This window comes from Anabrus simplex, chromosome 2, assembly GCF_040414725.1.
Source record: "Anabrus simplex isolate iqAnaSimp1 chromosome 2, ASM4041472v1, whole genome shotgun sequence".
Taxonomy (NCBI): domain Eukaryota; kingdom Metazoa; phylum Arthropoda; class Insecta; order Orthoptera; family Tettigoniidae; genus Anabrus; species Anabrus simplex.
The window spans coordinates 847,734,285-847,749,707 of record NC_090266.1 but is presented as its reverse complement, the minus strand read 5'-3'; the positions used below and the strand labels follow the sequence as shown (position 1 = coordinate 847,749,707).

At 39.0% G+C, this 15,423-nt stretch overlaps 1 protein-coding gene across 1 annotated transcript in view; it reads left to right on the top strand.

Annotated features, from left to right (window-relative positions):
- Positions 1-13,990, top strand: part of LOC136863711 (DNA-binding protein D-ETS-4) — a 114,039-nt gene extending 100,049 nt beyond the window's left edge. The window contains exon 5 of the mRNA XM_067140069.2: positions 11,859-13,990. Coding sequence (XP_066996170.2) covers positions 11,859-12,220 — 362 coding nt within the window. The 3' untranslated portion in view covers positions 12,221-13,990. The remainder of the gene's footprint in view (positions 1-11,858) is intronic.
- The last annotated feature ends 1,433 nt before the right edge of the window (positions 13,991-15,423 follow it).

Below are 15,423 nucleotides of genomic sequence, written 5' to 3'. Positions count from 1 at the left end.
CAAGTGTAATCCAGCCGCTCTACAGTTATGTCGGGGAATTCCATAAATTTTTGGGGTTCTGTTTGTCCAGACCGATAATATATATGAAAATCTCACCGCAGAACCGTCATGCGGGTAACATGCACCTGCGCCTTGGTTAAATACGTTTGCATTCTAACCTATTTGTGCCTATAATTCCCGTCTCTAGTGATGAGAATATATATGATATGATATATAAAGTGTATGTATAAAATATTCCAATGAAAATGAGAGGAATTTTGTAACTTACCCACCATGAAAGATTATTTAAACTTTTTCAATTATATATTACAAAAAACATACCTTAACCATGATGTTTAGTATCTATATTCCCATTAAAGGTTTTTCAAGCTACTCAGATGTTCAGCAGTACAAATCACTTGAATTCAACATTTCTAAACTCACAAAGAACATGCTGTATGTATTTGCAATTAACGTGTAATACACCTACATTCTTTAGTGTAGGTTGAATAACATTGAACTTCATTGAAATTAAAATGACTTTTATGAATGTGTGGTTAAACAGGTCTTTCCCCCTCCCCCACTATAATGAAATATTCAGGACTTCTCACCTATAGTGGAATGAGACAAGAGCAGGAAATTTATTAACTCCTTCCTGCGCGTTGTGTAGAAAAGCGCACTGGAGTCACTCATTGTCTCCCGCAGCTTGCGTAGTAGAGCGTACTCGACTTTGAAACCGACTTCCTCTGCCATCTGTCTGCTAAACATATAACTTCTTGGAACCAGTGAATTTCCTATGCTTCCTAGATACAACTGACATGCACGGAATGCTAAAATAAAGTGTTTTTGTATACGTTTTCTTAGATAGAACAGACAGCTGACTGAATGTAAACACATTGCAGCAACATGGCTGCACATAACCAGTTGAGTGAAGAGGATATTTGTTACAAACTAGATTAATATGTTGATGAATGCAGTGGTAGCAAGTTTGAAGTTGTAGGTATGATAACATAAAAATGGTGTGGGAAGCAGATGGGACAGAAGATGAAACTGAGGGAAATTGAAATACGGTATATTGCACAGGACAGGAAATGTTCATTCAGGTACCGTCTCCCTTTAAAATATTAGGCCTACTTGGACAAGAAATAATTATCAGTTTTAATCCTCCAGTTAATTCTGTTCCGGACTATGGGCTTCTACATAATTAAATGATATTCCTACTAATGTCAGTTCATCTTTCAATTCCATTCAGTGAAAAATAGTTTATAATTTGTACGTCCGAGAGGCAGTATGATTTGCTATCTATAAATCATCATCTGACGGATCACAAAAATGAAATAAATTTGGAGATTCAGGGTAAAATCCTGTGTTCTCTGCATTACCAAGAAAATAAGAGCCCCATCAGGTCGAGCAATTCAGACTGACTTTGAGAACAAGCAATTTAACATTAATTCGCACTGTGTTGGATGCTTCTTGATGTATCATTCTGAACTGTGGGGTTCCTGCGTGTAATTAGGTGATCTCATTGTATCATTTTAGAATATGTATGGTGTATTTTCCTTTGTTGCAAAATTTGAAACCGATATTTTAAGTGGTTTTTACAGAATAAATTATTTAGTGAAGGTACTCCACAATTATACCTGACAAGCAAATTATTACTCTAGGTTTCGTCAGACAATGAGTGAAAGATAGCCCGTGGGAAAGGATTAATAATACTATTACTTGTATTTGAATTTCTGCATATATAAAGAAGAAACAATAAGAGTATATACATTGACCAGCCAAAACATTATGACCACCTAACTAATAGCACCATGTCCACCTTTGGGACGGATAACAGTGGTGACGCCTCTTGGCATGGAAGCAATGAGGCCTTGGTAGGTCGCTGGAGGGAGTCGGTACCACATCTGCACACGCAAGTCACCTAATTGCTGTAAATTCCGAAGGGGGGGGGGGGGGGGGATGAGCTCTGACCCCATGTTCAATCACATCCCAAATATGTTTGATCAGATTAAGATAGGGCGAGTTGGGGGCCACCACATGAATTGCAACTCGCCACTGTGATACTCGAATCACACCATCGCACCCCTGGCCTTTTGACATGGCTCATTATCTTGTTGAAAAATGCCACTGCTGTTGGGAAACATGATCATCATGAAGGGGTGTACGTCGTCTGCAACCAGTGAACGATGTTTCTCGGCCGTCATCGTGTCTTGCACGAGCTCCACTGAACCCATGGATGCCCCCGTGAATGGCCCCCAGACCATAATTGAGCTGCCACCAGCTTGTCTCCATCCCGCAGTACAAGTGTCAAGGAGCTGTTTCCCTGGAAGATGACGGATTCCCACACTCCCATTGGCATTGTGAAGAAGGTATCGGGATTCATCAGACCATGCAATGTTCTGCCACTGTACCAACGTCCAGTGACGATGTTCACGTCCCCATTTCAGTCGTAGTTGGCGATGTTGTGGTGTTAACATTGGCACATGCGTGAGTCGTCGGCTGCGGAGGTACATCCGTAGGAGTGTTCGGTACACTGTGTTCAGACACACTTATACTCTGCCCAGCATTAAAATCTGATGTTAGTTCCACCGCAGTTCACTGCCTGTCCTGTTTCACCAGTCTGCCCAACCTACGACATCCGACATCTGTAATGAGGGGTGGCCACCAAATCCCTCGACGTTTGGACGTGGTTTCACCTTGGTTTCGTCACTTGTTGAAGACACTCACCACAGCACTTCCAGAACACCCGACAAGCTGAGCACTTCCCAAACACCCGACAAGCTGAGCACTTCCCGAAATGCTCGTGCTGAGCCTCTGGGCCATCACAGTCTGACGTCGGTCAAACTCAGATAGATCGCGCGCTCTCCCCATTGAACACACGGACAGTACGCTCACTGATACTACATGCACCTTGGTTGTGTCTGACTAAAAGTTATTCCTCGTCAGGTGATGCTGCTATCACTTAGAGAGGTTTATATCGATAGTATGTAGGTGGTCGTAATGTTCTGGCTGAATAGTGTATGTTATAGTGAAAGTGGATGGTTAGGGAAGGTTTGTACCAGGGTGGATCAAATATAAGCGGGAATTACTTTTTTATATTTATTGCATCAACCAAAAACACTTTTCTACATAGTGTCCTGCCTTTGATACATATTTTCTCCATCGGATTGGTAAGTATTTGATGCTGTCCTGATAGAAAGAAGAGGGATGTGTGCGGAGCCAGTTGCACGTGAACTCTTCTACATTTGCATCATCATCGAACCGCTGTCCTCCTAGGTCTTGTTTGATTTTGAGTAGTCTAAACAAATGGTAGTCACAGAGCGATAAATCTGGACTGTACGGAAGGTGTTCCAGATGTGTCCAGTGAATTCCTCCAGTTTTTCCTGTGTTAAAGCGGCAGTATTTGGCCTTGCATTGTCATGGAGAAGAATGGCGTTCCAGATTGGTTGCCAGCATTGCTTGTTGTGATACGCAGCTTTTGCTTCATCCAAATGTGACAGTAATATGCTGCATTAATTGTCCTTTGTTCGTGAAGAAAATCCACCAGAAAATGCCCGTGGAGTCCCAGAAAACGGTTGCAAGCACCTTTCCAGCCGATGGGCGTGTTTTGGCCTTGACTGGACCTGCTTTGTCACTTCACCACCACTCCATGCCTGTTGCTTTGACTCTGGGGTGTAATGATGAACCCAAGTTTCATCACAAGTCACAATACGACGCAAGAAATCCTCCCCTTCCTTCTCGTAGCATTGCAAGAGTCTCTGAGAAACTTTCTGGCGTAAAGTTTTTTGTTCCTGGTTGAGGAGACGAGGAACCCACCTGGCAGACAATTTTCTGAAATGGAGTTCATCTTGGATGATGGTTTGAACATTTCCATAACTTATTCCTATGGCTAAAACAATGTGCGAAATTTTCATTTGCCGATCTTCACCAGTAATGTCGCGAATGGCAGCAATGTTGTCTGCAGTGATCCTCATCCGCGGTCTCCTTTCATGAGGTTCATTTTCCAGAGATATTTTTTTTCCGGCCACAAATTTTTTAGCCCACTCATACACTCGAATGTGCGAAAATATTTCTTCCCCAAACTTTGCGTGGAGCCATTTCATACTTTCGGATGGGTCGAGAAATTTTATAATGATGCGTTACGCAACAGACATGTGCCCCTCTAGCTCACTCATGCCGTACTGAAGCAGCCAGCTCTCCACTGTCGTTCGCATGTGCAAACCCCTTCTCCAGTCACCCCCACTAACATCATGTTAAAGCCCCACCTCAGAATTACTTCTAACAGCAGCGGTACATTCAAATTCCTGTTTATATTTGATCTGCCTTCGTACCATCACCAAAATGATCAGTGAAAAGTTATCATAAAACGAATCACACATCTACTAGAAAAGGTGTACCATCACTGGCTCTGGTCTGTGGATGTGTACAACAAAAGTATGTTAGCATTCAACAATGATATTGTGTTTGTGTTTAGATAACTTACAGTAAATGTTGTAAGGTTCATATTAGCACAATCTGCAGGCCTTCGGGTTGAGCAGTGGTCACTTGGTAGACCAAGGCCCTTCAGGGCTCTAGTGCCATGGGGTTAGGTTTTATGTGAAAATTGCAGAGGATATATTTCATCAATGACTCTCAGTTTCCTCTCCTACATTTATTCAAAAAGTACTCTGTTATCATTCATTTCTAAATGTCCATGAAGTATACAATGTGCTTTACAGGCTGGTACAGTTACAAAGCTTGTTGACACTTCCCAGGGTTCTATTAATCTAGAATTCCATGACATCAGGTTATGTAGTTACTGGTATATAGTAAATTTTAAAAGATTTTCTTTTGTAGGCGAACTCTCTATCGGCCTATGCGAGGTAACACAACCACGATACCACATGTTAGTTAAAATACAAATTTATTCAACATCACATCACAAGCCATACTATATATCTGTAAAAGTTCAGTCTGCTAGTACACCAGCTTACTACATCTTGCTACATGTACAACTGCCATCCAACTGATACATCGAATGACTGACACGCACATTGATAGTGGGACACAGCTGAGTCGACATAGTTTATACATTATCACAGAGTAAAAGCCTCTATCAAAGAACACACAATATGATGGAACATTGACCCCTAACATCCTTTGACTGGTATCTGTAAGATAAGTCATTGTAGTGAAAAACATGCCAAAAATGTAAATTTTTCTGGTTTTGTAAGGCTAAATGAATGTACAAAATTTTGAATGTGTTAATAATTTCATGTGGCTATTTCTAGCCGAGTGCAGCCCTTGTAAGGCAGACCCTCCGGTGAGGGTGGGCGGCATCTGCCATGTGTAGGAAACTGCGTTTTATTGTGGTGGAGGGTGGTGTTATATGTGGTGTGTGAGTTGCAAGGATGTTGGGGACGGCACAAACACCCAGCCCCCGGGCCATTGGAATTAACCAATGAAGGTTAAAATCCCCGACCTGGCTGGGAATCGAATCTGGGACCCTCTGAACCAAAGGCCAGTACGCTGACCATTCAGCCAACGAGTCGGACGGAATGTGTTAAGAAGTTAGTCATGTCCTGATCTAGGACATTAATTTTTGGTGGAATTTTTAAGTTTTTTAGATGTAAAACTCTTACCTACAGGAAAAAACTGTATAGGTTTTTCTGTTGCATTCTTCATATCTGTTCTTACGGTATCACCAAAGCAGGTGCATTCACAGGGCATTTAAAGGATGAATTTAAGGAATAATATTGAGATCTGAAAACCTATAATTTTGGCATGCACATTTCTCTAGTCTCCTTCAATACAGTATTTACCGAGCGAGTTGGCCGTGCGCGTAGAGGCGCGCGGCTGTGAGCTTGCATCCGGGAGAAAGTAGGTTCGAATCCCACTATCGGCAGCCCTGAAGATGGTTTTCCATGGTTTCCCATTTTCACACCAGGTAAATGCTGGGGCTGTACCTTAATTAAGGCCATGGCCACTTCCTTCCAACTCCTAGGCCGTTCCTATCCCATCGTCGCCATAAGACCTATCTGTGTCGGTACGACGTAAAGCCCCTAGCAAAAAAAATACAGTATTAAGCCTGACAACTTTAGTTAGGTTTCCTGCACTGTATTACAGCTGCATCTTTCTATTTATTCTTGTTTGAGAAATTAGGAGCCCTCCTTTGTATTGCCTTTTCAGGAAATATTGTCAAATTCCAAGTGTAGTTTAACACTGTTTTTCAAAATCTGAGGATGTATGTTCATTTCTGTATTATTCTATCCTTCACAAGATGAATTATTTAAAGCTTTTCTTTTTTAAATCTTTTGAAATGTTGTTGATTGATGAAATTCACATGCATGCAACTTCGTAAAATTCACTTGGAGTTTAGATGTACCATTGTATTGTTATGGTACTATCATCAGCTTTTTGTACTTTATCATGGTTTCTTTCAGTTAAGTATAGGAATAACGGAAATCTATTCATGCATTTGCTTGAACCGATTGAGAGTAAGAATGAATTAAAGCTATTTGCAAGAGCTTGTGGATTAAAGGGAGTGCTAGCAGCTTGCCACATCCAAATTTACCAAAGGAGGAATTCTTAACCTTCCTTGTACTCACCATGCAGCTAGACAGGTTATCAGAGAGTAAAGAAGAGCAGTCTTCAGGCTTGTGATCTGTAATCTGCTTTGAAACAATGTCAGTCTTTGACATTTTAAAAGGGTTAGTAAAGTGGTTAGATTAACTACTTGTATAGTTAAAAAATTCAAATTCCTGTATCATGTATCATCATCCTTGGGTGCTATGGTACAAGTACAACAAAAAGTGATGCAAGTCGCTTATTGTTAAGCTACACGTTCCTGACGAAATGCGACTGTTCACATATCAGAATAACAAACGAGTACAATGAAATGGATGAGAAACTGCCATAATGGGTAATGAATATGTGAAATGAGGGACGCCTGGCAAGTGAAGCTCCATGTGAAGCACTTCATGGTGTGTCAGTATGAGTGTAGGGGAAGGGTTCTTGATTATCAACCAGGAGATCCGGGTTTTGAGTACTGGTATTGCAGTTTTTGTTTACTGGACTCTATTACTCCATAGTGTAACTCCACTATGCTAACAGTTTGTATTTTCACTCGCATTGAGCATGTAGTTTATTATCACCAGTCCCTCAAAGGACTGTATTGGATGTGTAGGGATGCTATGTGTCATGTAAAAAAGGGGAATAGCCTTACACTATTAAGTGTGTTCATGCGAGTGCCAGTTAGCACCAAGGAAGCATACCCACCTGTCAAGTTGGGAACCAGAGTTTGAGTCCTACTCTGACAGGCCCTTTTGAAAAAAATTTAGCATGTTGCATTAACCGAATACATGGGTATTTCTGTTCATTGCAAAATCTTGTGTTGTGCTTTTAATTAGGTTAGTCCTCAAACAGACTGTTTTAAACATGGCTTAATACCTTGTCCAGTACCTGCCGGCTTGATCAGCTTGTCGGAGCCGATGTGGCTTTGACTCAGCAGGCTTTCTAATATATTCCTCGTTGGGGGTGATTTCCTTCTATGCATCTAACATAATGCCAAACAAAGTATTATACGAATGAGGGGGAGGATGAGGTCAGTGCTTCTTTATGAAGCCTTTCCACCTTGCCCGCACATGTTCAATGTGGTTCAAGTCTGGAGCTTGAGGGACCTAGTTGAGCAGTTCATTGGAGTCCTGCTCAGGAAACCAGCCATGAACACAACCGCTCGTTGTCTTGCACAAACTGTATTACCTCATCTGGATAGCGCTCTCTCACTCTCAGGATCATAGTAGCCTGCACAACGTCAAAAGATTGGTCCGATGTGAGACGGTCATCTATCCAATGAAGCACTTCACCCCATCAAATGATGTCCACCCCGAACATGACACAGATATACAGCCACTGCGTGAATACTCTGGTATATATATTTTGTCGTATTGGGCTCCCCGTGGTCTGTAAACACGAACTGGCCCGACCTCTGCCGAACTGAAAGAAGTTTCATCAGAGAAGATCACATGATTCCATTTATGATTTAATTTCATCTCGGCAAAGGCACATCAACCATATGTTCATTAGAGAGAGATTCTTCGAGGGCAGCTTTTCTGCAATGGAGTCCGGCTTCTTGTAATCGTTTACAAACCTTGTACGGACATTAAATAAAGTCGGTCATCTGCATGAGCTCCGCCAAGTTTGAGAACGGGTTCTCGTGTGAATTTTCAGCTAACCTGTTGTCTTCTTCCCTACTAGAAACCTGCTTTAAACCAGTGCCCAGTAGACTTCCAGTGAATGCCCTCTGACACCCATCACTGCTATATCCATCTCTGATCAGCCTTAGGCGAAACACCACACTAAATCGCTGCCTCACAAATGCTTAAATTGCCATTTTGGACGATGCGTGTGAATAATGTGTCATGTCGGAATGGAGTGTAGTATTTAGCTTCAAAGCTCGGCCAAACTTGGTGTTTTCATTGTCTGACCTCATCACAGTGTATTCATTCGGGAGCAAAAAAAGAATCGTTCACACCAGGATTTGAACTTCAGCTGATGTGGTAGGCATGAATTTTGTAGCTTGCAGCTGACCCACTGCGCTGTATGGGATCGTGCCATGTGCTTATAATTTCATAGTGATGTATGAAAGTGAATATCACGAGGAGGAGTGAGAAAGGTGAGGGGAGAGGGTAGTGGGGGAGTAACTGACACAGTGAGTTAGAACTATGGGCTGTGTTGCAATATGCATCCAACTGCCTGTACAGAGCCGAACATAGCCGAAGTGGACTGTCTTATATTACATGTCTCCAGAGATGCAACAGTTTTTGATTGTTCATTTGTATATTGGTGGGCCTACTAAAAAAATAGTACCATTTGTGAAAGATCATTATTGATTTTGCATTTTATTGCTCATAACAAAAACATTTCTTGCACTAACGTACTTGCTGAATCACTGAGCAGCAGTAAATGAAAGTACAGACTTTCCGAAACTGAAATAATAATTTATTGTTAAGAAATCCAATGATGATGATGGTGATGATGATGATGATGCTCGTTGTTTAAAGGGGCCTAACATATAGATATTTTGCGGAAAGGAACATCTATTAGTTATCTTTATAAATAAAATTACCCACAAAATGTTTGCACTGTGTGTGTTGGAGCGTACTTTTAGGCATCCTGCACACCAAGAAGAAAAGATATTAATCGCACAATCTCTGCGATGTATGATATTTATCGTAAGACAGCTTTGCTGGTGACCAAAGAGATATGTTCTCTCCTAAATGACACATTCCAGTCAGTTTCAGTAAAGAGCTTTTCAAGTGAAGATGACGTTGTTGCAGTGTATTGGTATTTAAACTGGGTGGCTATAGAAGTCCTCCTTTTACCCTGACATGTCCTGCATTGTAATCTTCTGTCTGGCATCCAGGAGGTAATTTCAGCAATTCAAAAATATCATCCATTTGTGATAATAGTAATTTCAGCTGTCATATCTTAGTGACTTGCTTTCAAAGCAAACTTGGATTTATAAATTCCACCATAAAATGGCTTGTCAGGAAATTCTATAACTATATTCTAAGTCAACAAACTGTTTTAAAGAAGATATGTTCATCAGAAAAATACAGTTAAGCATGTAATGGCTGCATCTACAAAATCACTTAATTGTTTATGTATGAATTATTATTTTTTCAAGTTTATATGACTTTCCCTGGGCATATTTCATAAATGTAGCCTAATACTTATATCACAAAATTTAGTGTTATATGACATCTGTTTATGAGAGTTTTAAACTTTTATTCTGTAATATCCTACATTTTGGGGCACCACGTCCTCTTTCCTGTTTATGACATCTGGTTGCCATGTATTTAAAGAACCGGAAGATAGGTATTGGGTGCATCTGTATAATGTAATTAATGTAATAATTAAATTAAATTAAATTTGATTGCAAATAATCCCTTCCCTTGTTACGGGGTCAGGGATGAGGTGAAATGAATTTATATGGCATGCTTTTATGGCCGGATGCTCTTTCTGATGCCAGCCTCAGCTGATGAAGATGAATGATGAATGAAATTGGGTAAGAGGAGGGATTGAATTGGGTGTGGCCTAATTGGAACTGTCCTGGCATTTGCCTAGAAGTGAAATTGGGAAACCACAGAAAACAATTCTCAGGACAGCCGACAGTGATTTTGGTACCCGCCCGTCTTCTGATGCAGAGCTTGGCTCCATAGCCATAGCACGTGAACACGCGGCCACTCTGCTCGGTTTTTTCAGCAGTATTAATGAAGGAAATTAAGAATGTTGTATCTTCAGCCTTGATCGACATTTATACATGTCGTTCGCTTGAACTATTGTAAAATATTGAGCAAAGAGACTAGCAGAGCATGTTGCTTAATGCACGTATCTTTTGATAGATGTTTTTACCACATATTGATGTACACCAGTTTAATCATTTCAGTACAGTTGCACTCTTATGAGCACTGTCAGTCTTATAAGACAATTATTGCGTATCGCTTACGACGTAAAATATATATCGTATCGTACTAGTGTGCAGCCAACTTGAGGCTTTTTATCCACTGGTGCAACGAAAGTGCAACTTGACTTAGATTCAGCTGCATCATGACAATTGCTAACAAATTACAAGGTACGTCCTTTGTTCACTAATCCAGCCAATAAACAACACTTTATTATTCTGTGTGATTTCACATGTCGATTGCTGCGATTCTTAAAGTGGTTTTTGAAAATGAGACAAAGAAAATGAAAATATTTGATTCACCCTTTCATAAGTCAAAATGTGGACATTCAGTTGCATCATTTACCATTTTTATGTTAGGGAGTTTTTTCAAACTAATAGTTTGTTTATAAATTGGTTAATGAGTTCAATAGAGCTGATAACCTAGATATTAGGCCTTTTAGAATGACAATCATTAAGCTATCATTGAGTTTAATAAACTGCTGGGCTGAGTGGCTCAGACGGTTGAGGTGCTGGCCTTCTGACCCTAACTTGACAGGTTTGATCCTGGCTCAGTACGATGGTATTTGAAGGTGTTCAAATACGTCAGCCTTGTGTCGGTAGATTTACTGGCACGTAAAAGAACTCCTGCGGGACTAAATTCCAGCACCTCGACAACTCCAAAAATCATAAAAGTAGTTAGTGGGACGTAAAGCCAAACAACATTATTATTAAAAGTTTGATAAACTTATGATTTTAGTCAAATTCTTTTCCAATCACTTCCCATGTTTTTCTACCTACATGTTTCTTTGAATAATCTGCTAACATCTAATAAACATGGACATTTCTTTACTGCTTCCTCTAATTTTGCATAAAACTCTTGCTCTGATAAATTCGACATGCTGAGTGGGGATTTCGAGACTACAACACAATTTATACTGTATCTACTACTGAATCACATGAAGGTTACCTTGAAACCAACGTGGACAGTTGCAGCATGGATGTTCATATAAATTATCAAGGGCACATCTGTATACTGTCACTTCGGATTTGAGGAATAGCTTTTCTGTTGATTGGCACTGAGTCCATAAATCCTAATTTAACAAATATAACTCTGTACTGACCTCTTGTTTCAATCAGGATAGTGTCCATCTGTAACAATCAATCGCAGTGATGTTAATGGACACAAGCATAAAACATAGCTGATGATAAAAAATGTATATTAGTACTAAACACAACAATTTCTGCAGATGTTATGATCTTCAATAAACATTTCATCTTATTTGTTTCTCTAGAAATGGTTTATCTTATTGACCTTATCCAAGGCTTGAAATATAGTTTTATTTCTTCAAACTGTACATGCTCCACTATCATTGCATCTAAGTGAGCTGTAGAATTATTTAATAAACAAATGATAAGAATATTTGTGTGATTGTGGGCAATATTTTTACAGATGAAGATGAGGAGGTAGAAACCCCAGCAGCATCAGTGGGAGGAGGAAAATCAACTTCAAGCCGCCCAGGGGGTAGTGGAGGTGGTTCCCATATCCATCTCTGGCAATTTCTCAAAGAACTTCTCTCTTCTCCCCAGCTGCATGGTTCGTGTATTCGCTGGCTTGACCGTTCTAAGGGAGTATTTAAGATTGAAGACTCTGTCCGTGTTGCTCGACTCTGGGGCAAGCGCAAAAATAGACCTGCAATGAATTACGATAAGCTTTCCCGTTCCATACGTCAGTACTACAAGAAGGGTATTATGAAAAAGACAGAAAGGTCGCAGAGGCTGGTTTACCAGTTCTGTCACCCATATTGTCTGTAGATTCCTTTCAACTCTTTGGCATGTCATGCAAAATGTGTTTGAGAAATATTTATAGATTGATATACTGTAATTCTCTCACTCATGTTTTGCTAATGAATTATCCATCATGCCTCACCATCTGTAAATACTTCATTGGGACTGGTATCCTGGGAATATATTAAGCCTTACTCAGAAGTGCCTGATATCTAACAAGAATCTCATGTTTTGTGAACTAGAGAGCTTATTGTACATATTTATTTTTCCCTCTTGCATCATTGCAGTCAGCAAGGTGCAACGAGTGGTTTATTTAATCTTCTGCAGTATTTCCACGAGCAATGCTGAAGTGTGAACTAAGGACATACTTTAGAAGATCATTTGCAGTGGAATTAGCAGGAGAGCAAAGTATGCCATTGGCAAATTAGTAATAAGGTTTGCTTCATAAAAGGCTGGTCCTTTGTAGCAATACAATATTTAAAATAGGATTTGTAGGAATATATTTATAATATCAGTGGGTTATCTCAATAATTTATTATAATACATTGAGTACATAGTGTATTTTGATTTCTCAGATCCAGAGGATAGAAAGGTAATTTTCATAATCCTGGGTCTGAGGAGATTCAGTAGTTAGCTTACTTTATTTACCCCATCTGGTATTCTTATGTTTTATTTACTATGTTACTTACTGACAAGTATCCCACCTGTCATGCATTCTCCGGTGCCCTGTGCTTGGAGAGGAGAGACCAGCCATCCATCTGCCTAGCCTTCATATTGGAGGTGGGGTATGGACTTCGTTCTGGCTTCTCAAGTGCTGATAGGTGTGTTGAAAGTTGGTAATTTTTGGTCCCATATATCTATGATATATTTTTTCCAGTAAGTTCTATGAACACCAATACCATAATATATTTTTTAAGAAATTTAATGTAAGTGTTCTCATGTGAGGCACATTTATTATATAGATAATATTTACAAATGGCTATTTCATTGTATGTGAAGTAGCTGGTATACTTATAAGAATTATATATAATACATGTATTAACTTCAACTTTGTAATTTTTAGTGTAGCATTTCCAGGTAGATATTGTTATAGATATTTTTATTTCTTTGTTATGTATTGTTTATAATATTTTAATGTTCTGCCTTGTTAGATTATGTGATAGTTTGTAGATTAGAACTTTTAAAAAAAATCAACTTTCCCAGTTGATATACATTAATGTATTCTTGAAACTTTCTTGTTTTTTTCTTTTGTGGTAATCATTACAGACTCAAATACAATATTTTCTTTAAAGTACAAAAGTTGTTTTGCCAATAGTCATGGCAGAGGAAATATGCCTGTTATTGACTGAGGAATTCTAAGGAATAATGAATTGTATAGACTTCATCATTGCTAATATTGAGAATGATGATTATTATTGAGGAATTATACTCAATTCACAATGATGGAGTAGTTTTTAATTTCACTAAAACTCCAGAAAAACAATTCTTTTAAAACTATTTATTTAAAGGAATATCTGGTTCCTTAATGATCTATCAGAAGCTACTTGATGTGTGATCTCGACGTAGACCAGACAGTACAATAACATTTTATTACTGCAGGCATTAAAATTGCTTATATTATGATAATAATGTATAATGTGATACTTAACACTTTCTGTCAGAAAAAAAAAAAAGGCAGATATGGTTTAGTTTAACATAATGTTTGCAAGTACTGTAAATGACTGTACAGACATACTTCAGTATACACAGTATATATAAATGTAGTTGAATTGAATTTCAAACTCTTTATTTAAAGTAGGATACGTTTATTGTATTTACTAGCCACAATCTTCAGAGTTTGAAGAATTAATTCCCACCACACTGAAGATTTTTTTTTTTTTTTTGCTAGTTGTTTTACGTCGCACTGACACAGATAGGTCTTACGGCGACGATGGGACAGGAAAGGGCTAGGAGTGGGAAGGAAGCGGCCGTGGCCTTAATTAAGGTACAGCCCCAGCATTTGCCTGGTGTGAAAATGGGAAACCACGGAAAACTATCTTCAGGGCTGCCGACAGTGGGGTTCGAACCCATTATCTTCCGATTACTGGATACTGGCCGCACTAAGCGACTGCAGCTATCGAGCTCGGTCCACACTGAAGAGAGACAGTATTTTTATATATTAAAATTTTTCTATTGGTTTTATGTGACACCGACTCAGACAAGTCTTACGGTAATGAGGGTATAGGACAGGGTTAGGACTGGCCAGGAAGTGACCATGGCCTTAAATAAGCATTTGTCAGGTGTGAAAATAGGAAACAACAGAAAACCATCTTCAGAGCTTCTGACAGTGGGATTCAAATCCGTCATTTCCTGAATGCTTGCTCACGGCTATATGACACTAACCATGCAGCCAACTTTCTCAGTGTTTTATGTTTTACCCTTGAAACTAGAACTGATCTCTAGCAGAAGCTGAATATAAAATTTGGCATATTATGTGTTGCAGCACTGAGTTTAATACCAATGACTTGAGTCAGGAAAAGTGTTCAAGTATACCAAATAAAATGAGAACCCAAAAGAATATAAAAATATTATTATGAAATTTCTTGTACTTAATTTTTAAAACTAGATTGTAAACTTAAGATAGCTAAGATTTAATCATTGTAATATTTGCTACCTTTAGTAATCCAATTCAGTCCAACTGATTTTATGGTTTTCTGCACAAAACATGTCGCTTATAAAACAAGATCAGGTAGCAAAACAGTGTTGCTCAAGTCATGAATCATGGAGTGATTTTAATGTTGAAAGTGTTTATACTTACTGCAATTAGAATTCAGAATGTGCCTTTCCACTTCAGGACACTGGCCTATTGACCACTCGACCAAAACTATAAAACTTACAACTATTCATCATTACTTTTAAATGTCAAGAGAAACAAAATGAAAAATGAGGACTTGTGTTTGGACAGTTGCTTGTTAATGAGCATTGTAAATGTGATCTACATGACTTGTTTTGAGAGGAAGCTTGTGTTTGCTCTGCTCAAGACTTGTAATGTGTATTTATAGTATTATTAATAATTTTAGTTGCTATTTGTCACTGATCAACAATACCTTATCTGCTGTCAGTACTGATATCATCTTAACATGCAAGCCTTCTTCCAGGGTGAATTTAGCTCTAGCCAAGTTGAATCATATATAATTTTGATTTGTTTTGAAATTCATATATATTAATAATTATTCCCATTCTTCTTATCA